Here is an 11792-nt window from a genome sequence, read left to right as displayed (position 1 = left end):
AGTCTAAATTAAGCAAAACTTTATTTAAAGTCTTGCCTGCCCTGCACAAAAAACTGTTTTTTCTATATTTAGTATTATACTGTTATAAACACTAGACATTAAAACACCATTGCAAAGTATCCAATGCTCATGTAGTAAGTACTTTCATTCATGAGTTTTAGATTTGTGCACATTAAGTGTTTATAATTTGGTTATTGTGTAATGAGCCTAAATACTCAAAGGACTCGCATCCAGCCTGTAATTGTTCCATAAAAAAAAACAAAAACCGACCGTCTTTTGTCAAAACAAATTCAAATCATACAGACATGGCCTTTTTTGTTTTCTGATAAATTATTATAAAACATGGAGGAGCCCGACTTTGTAGGTTGCGTTAGTTGCATGAGCACTACCGATTTATACGACCTATTTGCTGCTTATTCCGATAATGTGGAAACTTACGCAAAAATGTTTGAAACCTGCTTCGACTTGAAGGTAACAATTTATTTTTAAATCTTTTTATTTCAAGTTTATTTTGATCTCAAGTCATACAACATGTACACAAGTTGCTGTTTTAAACATAAATATCATGTTTCACACTTAATACTATAGTGATTCCACACTAGGACCTAAGTTTTAAAGTTGTAAGATATCAATTTGTTTTTTAGGTGGTGAATATATCTAAATATATTTGTGCAGTATGTTCTCAAAAGTTGGAAGAAGCAGTAGTTTTCAAAGAACAGACTTTAAAGAATATTTCCATGTTGCAGACTATAAAAGGTAAAATAAATAATAAATAATTTAAACAAATAAAAGGTGAAACTATTAACACTTTGCAAAGGCTTTGGTACTACTAGTTCCAGTTTTACATTTTAGATTTCTGACTATACCAGCCACTAGCATGATGGTTGATCAACATACTTGGATTAGGTATCAATCTTTAAATGCCAAATACTATAATTTTCACCCAGGCTTTGAAATAGGTATTTAATTAATATTGAACTATGTATTTTTTGGGTTCATTGGTTATTAGTGCCAAGATGCAAGTTGAAGAATGTTTCCAAAGGTTCAGAAAAGAGAAATAAAGTCTCCAGTCTGTGAAGGAGGCTCTAAACATTCCATTTGCCAAAATTCACAAATCAGGAAAGATTACATTAGCACATCAGAAGTTATTTGCTCCTTTAGATTCCATGTGTGTTAGAAAGAAGAGAGAAAGAAAGAAAATACATTTATTTAACGCCACAACAGATTACATATATGAAAAAAAGGAAACATACAGACAAAAAACATTGGACGCTAAAGTAGGACCCCACTCAGCATAATGCCGCGGTAATCCGTTAGCTTCTTAAACATTTTGAAAATACAAGTCATAGCACCCTTCTACAGAGGTTGGACCTAGGTAATCTAAAAAATAGTCTAAGAATACCATTACCCAAATATATTTTCTCAGATGAGGAATACCTAGATGAGTCGATACTGGAAGAGGCAGATGCGCCCGAGGAGGTGGAGTTCCAGGAAGCAGCCTCCGGACAAAACTTGGAAGCCGGTGATGAAAATGAAATGGATGGTAAGATAATATTTGTATTGACACTTCTGTAAACTGAAAAGCAATTTTGCAAAAGGAGTAGTTTATTTTATACTATTTTGTTCAATACAAGTGAGCAATATAGTTTTTATTGAAATGTGACTTTATTTACTCCTTTGGAATATGTTCTTAAATTTTATGAAGTCGACATTAACCTTAAAACCTTGCGCCCGATACGCCTGCCGCCTTGTTAGTAACTAGTAGCGGCACTTGACAATTAAAGACATACAAGAAAAGGCCTCCAATAAGTTGGAGTAAAAGTCGATCCGCTGGATTCAGCCAAACACAAACATTGTCTGTATGTCATTATCTAGATCTTTGGAGGAGCCTTATGTGGACCAGTGGGCGTGTTTCATCTAATATGATAATAATGATAATTTTTAGGGTTCCGTACCCAAAGGGTAAAAACGGGACCCTATTACTAAGACTCCTTTGTCCGTCTGTCTGTCACAAGACTGTATCTCATTAACCGTGATAGCTAGACAGTTAAAATTGTCACAGATGATGTATTTCTGTTGCCGCTATAACAACAAATACTAAAAAGTACGGAACCCTCGGTGGGCGAGTCCGAGTCGCACTTACTGGCCGGTTTTATAAATTATCAACCACAGAAATTTTAAATGATGCTACTTATGAATGGTAATTGGTGTGCATAAATAAGCATTTTTTAAAATATATTTTCTCTTATCCCTCCACCTCCATTCCCACTCTACCCAGTCCTCCCCCCTTATCCCCTTTGCCCCCGCAGGAGAGCTAGACGAGCAATACGCCATCCAGGCCCTGGACGAGACCACGTGCATCTACTGCGATCTGACGCTGTCTGATGCTGCCGAGGTAACTGAATGTTGCACCACTCTACCTTTCCTCCCTCTCAAACTGTCCCCACGCAGGAGAGCTAGACGAGCAATACGCCATCCAGGCCCTGGACGAGACCACGTGCATCTACTGCGATCTGACGCTGTCTGATGCTGCCGAGGTAACTGTTGCACCACTCTACCTTTCCTCCCTCTCACCTTTCCCCACGCAGGAGAGCTAGACGAGCAATACGCCATCCAGGCCCTGGACGAGACCACGTGCATCTACTGCGATCTGACTCTGTCTGATGCTGGCGAGGTAACTGTTCCACCACTCTACCTTTCCTCCTACTCCGTGCTTTCCTCCCTCTCACCTTTCCCCCGTAGGAGAGCTAGACGAGCAATACGCTATCCAGGCCCTGGACGAGACCACGTGCATCTACTGCGATCTGACGCTGTCTTGATGCTGCCTAGGTAACTGTTCCACCACTCTACCCAGTCCTCCCACCTTTACCCCCGCAGGAGAGCTAGACGAGCAATACGCCATCCAGGCCCTGGACGAGACCACTTGCATCTACTGCGATCTGACGCTGTCTTGATGCTGCTTAGGTAACTGTCCTGTTCCCCCACTCTACCTTTCCTCCCTCTCACCTTTCCCCACGCAGGAGAGCTAGACGAGCAATACACCATCCAGGCCCTGGACGAGACCACGTGCATCTACTGCGATCTGACGTTGTCTGATGCTGCCGAGGTAACTGTCCTGTTCCCCCACTCTACCTTTCCTCCCTCTCACCTTTCCCCACGCAGGAGAGCTAGACGAGCAATACACCATCCAGGCCCTGGACGAGACCACGTGCATCTACTGCGATCTGACGCTGTCTGATGCTGCCTAGGTAACTGTTCCACCACTCTACCTTGTTTCTTTCCTATTTGAATCATGTGTTTTGTCCTATATGAATCTATGTTCAAGTTAGTCACGCTTAGTCTTCCTAATAAAAGTTTTCCAACCAGCAACCACTGCTCTAAGTTACTCTCCTGGGCAGGTAGAAGAGCACGTTCGCGCCGTACACGGCCTAGAGCCCCGCACGGGGCTCCGGCTGCAAGAGTGCAACATGTGCGGCGCCACGCTCACACACGATGTTTTGGACCACATCAACAGGTATTCTGCCTACAAATACCGTAAAACACCCTAATCTCACCTGTCAAGCCAAACTTCGCCTAAAATAAAAATATTCCTATATCTACTAAAATTAGTATCAAACTTGACTTGATTAAAGAGGTATCTATTGGGTAATTTATTTGAGGCAACACTGCTGTTACTTTTTTGTGTCTACCTGCAGCTTGTTCACTTTTAGAGTGTCTTAAAGAGTGTTAGGTGTGGTAATAAAAATAAACTATTCACGGCCGCAAACATTTTCAACACAAACGGAGCACGTTTCCAAAAGCAAATCCTTGAAATTCTAGCTGAGACAACTTAACTTCCTTGTGTAGCTTGTTTCTCTAGTGTGCGTTAAGTTTACTGTAGCATTAAGTACCTTACCTATATTATGTATAGTTCTTAGTGAGAGCGTTTTAGGAGGTAGGTGCACATGTTTTGAACTGTATCTTATCATTTGCTATTATTGTAAGTACTTACTTCTGTTGTTTCTCCAATAAAGAAAATAAAAATAAAATAAAATAAAATACAACGTATAGACACGTGCGCGTTGTAATATACAGAGCTTTATGACAGACGGCACACCGCTTGCGTGACGTGTGCTTACCGTCCGTACGTGAAGTCATCCAACATTTTAGCGCACGCGCCCCATGCACGTCTAGATACGCACGCGCAGCCTGTGTGCTCTGGCCTTTAGGCGTAATTCTCACGAGCGCTTCTTCAACGCGCGTTAAAAAAGCATTTGAATGACACAAATGGAAACATGTGTATTTGTTCACACGATGGCGGTAGCGCTTTTTATCAAGCGTTGTTGGATTTGCAGATTCAAGCGCTTTTTTAACGTGCGTTGAAAAAGCGCTCGTGTATGGTCACTTAGTGTCGGACACGGCGCGGTTTTGCAGCGCGATTTCGACGCAAAGCTTCACACACAGGATTTCATAGTTTCACAGTTATAACGGATAATTTGAACATTGTAATTGTCTCTTTTTCATTTACTTTTTTAAGAAAATGTTTATTTGATGACAAAAAACACTAACGGGACTTTGATAAATGCGTATCGTTTTCTAAATATTCTTCCCTTCATAGATGCCACGGAGCGAGCTCGGGAGATAGCCGCCGCTATCCATGTCACTTCTGCGACAATGTGTATACGAGTAGGAAAGCCTGCTACACACACCTTCGGATGAAACACGGTTGTGAGTAACCTATTCAGCTATTAAGTCCAGTCCAGACGGTACAACCCAATCTGATTAAATTGTCTGATTAAATTAAATTGGCTCCACGATCCCAGTTGATTCGATAGTAACATTATGACCGAATGTAGCATCGGTATATCCGGTTCGAAGGACCATTTAATGTAGCAGTCACGATTATTAGCAGTAGCACGGTAAACAGCAGTTGCAGTTAAGATATAGTATATTGTAAGTAACGTAATGTCACAGATTATATGTAATATACAGTTAACCCATAAATACATATTGTTGCCAAATGTATACAAAGCATTAGACAGCTCACAAATTCCTAGATGCTACATCCAAATAACTAAATAAAAACATTTTTTCCAACCAAAAATAAAAAATCATGCATTTAAGGGTTAATATAATATTGTCTTCGGTTACCGCGATAGTTACTCATGAAATAAAACTATGAAAACGGATTAGAACGGAACGGACGGGGACTCAGACCCGTTGACCACGAACGCTGTAAAGGGTTCGAAACGTCGGGATGTATTATAAATTCAATATACGCGATATAATCCGTTTTCAGTTTTATTTTACAGTTAATATGTTGACTCTCGTTCTCAAGAATCTGCATCTATATTGATGCCTTGCCTGTATGGTAGTTTTATACGCATGAATTGCTGATTATTTTGCTTCCGCCGTTAGAGTTACTACTCGTATTCGGCAAGACGTGAATACGTGCGACTCTAATAAATAAATAAATATTATAGGGACATTCTTACACAAATTGACTAAGTCCCACGGTAAGGTAAGCTCAAGAAGGTTTGTGTTGTGGGTACTCAGACAACGATATATATAATATAAATACTTAAATACATAGAAAACATCCATGACTCAGGAACAAATATCTGTGCTCATCACACAAATAAATGCCCTTACCGGGATTCAAACCCAGGACCATCGGTTTCACAGGCAGGGTCACTAGGTCACTACCCACTAGGCCAGACCCAGGGGTGTAGCTAGAGGATATGGCGCCCGGGGCAGTCACCCCAAATTTGCGCCCCCTGACGACTGACAAGTTTCCCTGCTGCTGCCTTTTGCCTATTTTGGCGCCCCCCCTTGGATGGCGCCCGGGGCACTTGCCGCCTCTGCCCCCCCCCCCCCCCCCCCTAGTTACGCCACTGGCCAGACCAGTCGTCATGCAGATTATAATCACGTCTGATATACGTGCAACTAACTAAAAGCCCAAAACACGTGTACAGTGTACAACCGATCAAATGGAGGTGCAGTGGACGCAAAATTCCGTTATTGACGCTAGCAAGTGCGTTTGGAAAAAATATTTTTTAAATTTCGTCCCTTCGAAAAACATCATAGATCTAAAATTTTATTTCTGATCAAATTATCTCAGTGTTTTCATAACGCGCCGATTTAATCGTGCCGCCCACATTTTCACAACTCAGTGTCAAGTTCAACCGATTTGATATATTTTTTGGCAAACCCACTCAGCTCTTTGTCAGTAGAAAAAGGCGCAAAATTAAAATTTTCTTTGGGAGACCATCCCTTCGCGCTTACATTTTTAACTTTGCGTTTTAATTTGCTTCAGTGAAACTCAGCAACGACCAAACACCTAAATACACGCCCCGGGAACGCAAGAAATGCCACATCTGCGATCGCGACTTCAGTCAGAAGCAGATCTTGAATAAGCATCTCTGGAAAGTTCATGGCTACGAGGTGAGTATTTCAATTTCAATACTATAGCAACGGAGCTATTAAATAACATATACGCAGTTTAACGTTTATAAAGTTTATTAAGGGTTAAACACAGTCCACAGAAGATAGTCAGTACAGTACGGAAGAAAGAAAATAGCACAGGACACCATAGAAGAAGAAATACAGAAAAGTACATGTAAAACGTATTTAAAACATAAGCGAGAGCGATTGGCCTGCGCGCGGCCTTCCGGCGTCGTGTAGCGGATTCGACTGATCTGGCAAGAAAAACCGGGAGCGCACGAATGCGCCCGAAGATGTGCCGTTACTTTTAAGTACATCGCTCGGCTAATATAATATGTGTTGCTACAATACTTTATTGATAAAATAAAAATTTACATGTCAGGTTATAATGCTTAATGCTAAGGCTTATAATAAACTAGCGACCCGCCCCGGCTTCGCACGGATAGTTCAACTAATTTACACAAAATCTTTACAAATTATACATATAAACCCTCCTCTTGAATCAGTTTATCTATTTAAAAAAAACCGCATCAAAATCCGTTGTGTAGTTTTAAAGATCTAAGCATACATAGGGACAGACGGACGGACAGACAGCGGAAAGCGACTTTGTTTTATGCTATGTAGTGATATTAGATTACATAATTGGACAGGCAAGGCTGAGCCAGCGAACCAGTTGTTTTTTTTTTGTTTTTTGTTTGATAAATATAAATTATTAAATATATAGTTTTGTCTATTAGACCCCTTAACCCTATTAGACAGTTATAAACAGATAATAGTTATTTACGGTACAAGTGCGAAATTCGCAACGAGTTAATTTATTTTGCTATTGATATTTGATGATGATTTTTATCTGTATTGACATTTGTATATAATAGTTGACGATCATAATATAAATTCGTATAGCGTATTAGCTTAAAATAATTTATAATGTAATTTAATATTATGAAATAAATAAATCTAAATAATTGAAAACTTATACATACTTACTTATTATTGAATACAGGTGGAAAAACGAAAAGCCTTCCTATGCCCTCTATGTCCAAATCGTGTGAGCTACGGCGCTCAGTTCAGCCGACACCTACTCACAGAACACCGTGTGAGGGAACACGTGGAAAGGTTACATCTACATTCCATGGATGGTAAGTACTCTAAGCAGATTAAAAAACCGGACAAGTGCGAGTCGGACTCGCGTACGAAGGGTTCCTTACCATTCCGTTGTATCGAGCAAAAAACGACAAAACACCGGACAAGTGCGAGTCTGACTCGCCCACCTAAGGTCTGTTTTTTTATTCCGTAGACTAAAATGACGTTTCATGTGTAAGACATGACATTTCTTAGTACCACATGAAAATGTCATTTTAGTCTACGGAATAAAAAAACAGAATATAGTCTCGTCTGTCTGTCACCAGGCTGTATCTCATCAACCGTGATAGTTAGACAGTTGAAATTTTCACAGATGTATTTCTGTTGCCGCTATAACAACAAATACTAAAAAGTACAGAACCCTCGGTGGGCGAGTCCGACTCGCACTTGTCCGGTTTTTTTTACTAATCCTAAAACTCTTTCCAGAGTTCATGTTATTCAAAAGCGCCATTCAAGAGGAGACCAAGTATCGCTTCCGAAAAACAACTGCCAGCAAACAGACAATAGAGGGCGTGCGCTCGCATTATATGTGCAGCCAATCAGGCGTCTATGTATGTCAGGTAACTATTTTTTATTATTGTATGATAAATACTCTTTATTTACATACAAGATATATACAGTGGTAATACGTAAACGAAATTAATAACTAGCTTAAATCTAAAATAGGCCCTTGAGGCATTGTACCAAGGATGCTGGCGGCATTTCCTCGCTGTATCGCAATGCTGATACGTTGTGCGAGGAAGCCGCCAGCTCTTCGGTCACCAGTTACGTCAACCAGACGCTTCGCGATTTCTGCAAACACGATTTCTGTAACTATTTATTTATTTTATTTACTCTGCTTGGGGCACGCCACTACCACAATTTGAGGTTCTATCGCGAAACAAGAAAATCGAAATTTCGTTATCTAACATCTCTGTCATTTGCGTATTCGAGCGATAAAGAGGCAGATAGTGAAATTTCGGATTCGCGTTTCCCGGTAGGTCTCCTGTAAACAAACCGCCATGATGCATTAATGTCTTTTATTATCTCTGAAAACTTGTCAAAAAACTGTTAAAGGCACACAGTATGTATAAGTTACCCTATGGTTTACTAAACGGGCTAGTGCTGCACTCTGGTGGCAGAATATTGCAGTAATACTCCCTATTACAACACGATATCTAAACTTAATTAAACCAGTAAGGTTTGTCTCGATACTCCATCCGCAGTAGATTTTATACAACAATAAAAAATATTTTTTCTACTCTTCGACTGTAATGGTTGAATTAAGATTTCGTATACCGAACTGTAATTGGGTACTTATCATAAATGGGCTCCCAACTCAACTATAATATTCATTTCGAAACGGTTTAGTCAACTATAATAAATTTCACCAATAACGTGGAAAAGACATCAACGCGTGACTATTTCATGAATAATAACTATTCATATATGTAATTAAAAATATGGTTAGAGGTAAATTAAGTCACCGGGACTCGATGGGCCCCAGCATTGACACCTGCAGGTCGCATTTTTATCACCTGTCACCATGCCTGTTACGTTCTAACAAGTATGTAAGTGGGAAAGTGACAGGCATAGTGACAAGCGATAAAAATGAAAATGCTGACACCGCTGCAGCATGCTGGTGCGCATTTACCTAGCCTAGGTTCTTAAATTATTTTATACCCTATGTCTAAAACACTCGTACCTACCCGATGACCTCATGCGCACCACTGTTACAATTATTAAAAAAAAAACCGGTGAAAAAAAAACGTAGGTATTATATATATTTGTTATACTGTTACTTCAAATTTTTATCTTATTTTATTTATTTTCGCCCTCTTTTATAAATTTATTGACTTTCCTCTAGTCTATTGTACGCAGTGCTATATTTGTCTACCGTTCTTCATCAATTCTCATCTACTCAAAGGTTAACTGGAAGAAATCCCTTAAAGGGATAAGTTCGCCTTTGTACTGCCTATTTCTGTGCCATATTTGTGTTCTATGTCTTTGTACAATAAAGAGTTTATACATACATACATAAATAAATGTTTTTTTTTTAAATAAACGCGCTATTTTATAGACCAGCCATTCTCAAAGTATACCACACGGACCCCTAGGACTCCGCAAAGACTCTGTTGGGGCTCCGCGAGAATACTTGTAATAATAAGAAAAAAAAAACAGCCCTTATATCTGGTCCACAATAACATACGAATATTTTTCTATTTGGGTCTCCGTCATATTTTTTCGCTTTCCAAAAGGGTTCCGTCGCCAAAAAAGTCTGACAATGGTTTTTAATTATAATTGCAAAGTCTGTGCAGAGTTAGCTTGGTCCGCCATTTTGCAGTTTCTGCAAGTCAAGCCTGAAAGGCTTTCCTCCAACATTCAAAACACTTGGTTACAGGGTAAAGGCAAGCGTCCGGCACCGGAGCGCCAAATCTACAAGACGGGCAAAGCGTGCCCCGCGCACATGATCGTGACCGAAACCACCGAGGGCGTGCTCGTCACCTTCCACAAGACACACGTCGGGCATGGCCGTGAGTTACACGCATACATACATACAAGTTGTAAACGGCACTATGCCTTCTGGTAAAAGTGTGTAAAAATTACTCAACGCTTTCCAGCTTACCCATACTACCAGCCCCGCGAGACCAAGAAACCCAAAACGGAGACCATCTCAACCCTCCCGCCGGCACTATGCCTTCTGGTAAAAATGTGTTAAAATTACAACCCTTTCCAGCTTGCCCATACTACCAGCCCCGCGAGACCAAGAAACCCAAAACGGAGACCATCTCAACCCTCCCGCCGGAGCCGGATCCGGAACCGGAGCTAGAGACCGCTGGATTCGACGCCGCGTGGATCTGCGACTCGTGCGGCATGGCGTTCATGGACGCCAGCGAGTTTAGGGAGCATGTCGCCACGCACGGACTAGTGCTGTTCCCGTGTCAATACTGTGAGAGTGTAAGTCTTAATTCCTTATTATTCATGGCAGCCTGGTACTAAAGACGTGTGAAGACAGTTAGAATAGAAGGGTTTATGACTTCCGCCCTAGGTCCCATTCTCACGAGAGCTTTTTCAACGCGCGTTAAAAAAGCGTTTTCACCTCAGCAGCTCGAACAAGCCTATTTTCGTCACTTCCTGGAGTGAGGAAAGTGCGACTTTCCTCACTCCAAGGAGTGAAGAGAGTGTGACTTTCCTCAACCTCACAACACAAACAAACAAATTAGCTTTTTAATTTAGTGAAGGCCATGAACTGCTACTTCATACTTTTATTACAATTTTTTTTTCTCTGTATTATTCTGTGTAATTCGAAATCTACTGAGGTGAAAAATTATGTGTGCAACACGAGAGCAAAGTTATTTTACATCTCGTTTCTCGGGTCTCAAAATAAACGCTCGCAAGAAAAACCAACTTTCCTCTCTTGTTGCACAAATAACTATTGAATGACACAAATGACCATGTATGTGTTCACACCAGGGCGGTTTTTAAACGCGGCGCTTTTTTATCGAGCACTGTTCTATTTTCGGCGTTGAGCGTTGACCGTTAATTGAATTGAGCATACAGAACTCCGTGTATGTGTTCTCACAAGCGTTAAAAAAAACCGGCCAAGTGCGAGTCGGACTCACACACGAAGAGTTCCGTAACTTCCGTACCATTAACTATAAAAACGGTCACCCATCCAAGTACTGACCCCGCCCGACGTTGCTTAATTTCGGTCAAAAATCACGTTTGCTGTATGGGAGCCCCACTTAAATCTTTATTTTATTCTGTTTTTAGTATTTGTTGTTATAGCGGCAACCCAAATACATCTGTGAAAATTTCAGCTGTCTAGCTATCACAGATCACGAGATACAGCCTGGTGACAGACGGACAGCGGTCTTAGTATTAGGGTCCCGTTTTTACCCTTTGGGTACGGAACCCTAATAATAGGTGCCAATCTGCCAATAACTAATCGTATATATAATCGGTTTGTTTTTTTACAGGTATTTCAAAATCTGGAAGCCTGGTCTCGTCACCTGAGGATCGAACATAACGTCTTGTTATTCTGAGTTGAAAATTATGTTTAGAATAAGAGTATTGGTTTTATTTTGTTACATGCACGAGTTGTTTTGTTAAGTTTTTATGTCACTAAATATTAAAACTATTTGTTATCAAATAAATTTAATAAATAAATAAAATATCGTATTGTTTTTAGGAGATAAGATTTAGTGCTGTTGTAAAAAGAGCACACCATTCTTCATTACAATGAG

The 11792-nt window shown here is 40.4% G+C and overlaps 2 protein-coding genes across 2 annotated transcripts in view; both read left to right on the top strand.

The window, feature by feature from the left end:
* Positions 1–11792, top strand: part of LOC134752117 (syndetin) — a 64529-nt gene that overhangs the window by 25058 nt on the left and 27679 nt on the right. The gene's annotated exons all lie outside the window — the stretch shown is intronic.
* LOC134752200 (zinc finger protein 26-like) lies at positions 272–11664 on the top strand. The gene is made up of 12 exons (XM_063687814.1): positions 272–471; positions 645–756; positions 1427–1543; positions 2310–2395; positions 3399–3514; positions 4598–4707; positions 6296–6423; positions 7427–7562; positions 7993–8126; positions 9947–10079; positions 10283–10503; positions 11526–11664. Exons 1-12 carry the CDS (start codon positions 343–345, stop codon positions 11589–11591), a joined length of 1488 nt encoding a protein of 495 aa, XP_063543884.1. The 5' UTR covers positions 272–342; the 3' UTR covers positions 11592–11664.

The sequence above is a fragment of the Cydia strobilella genome, chromosome 24 (genome assembly GCF_947568885.1).
Source record: "Cydia strobilella chromosome 24, ilCydStro3.1, whole genome shotgun sequence".
NCBI lineage: Eukaryota > Metazoa > Arthropoda > Insecta > Lepidoptera > Tortricidae > Cydia > Cydia strobilella.
The sequence above is the reverse complement of the archived record's forward strand: the minus strand, read 5'-3'. Positions and strand labels throughout refer to the sequence as shown.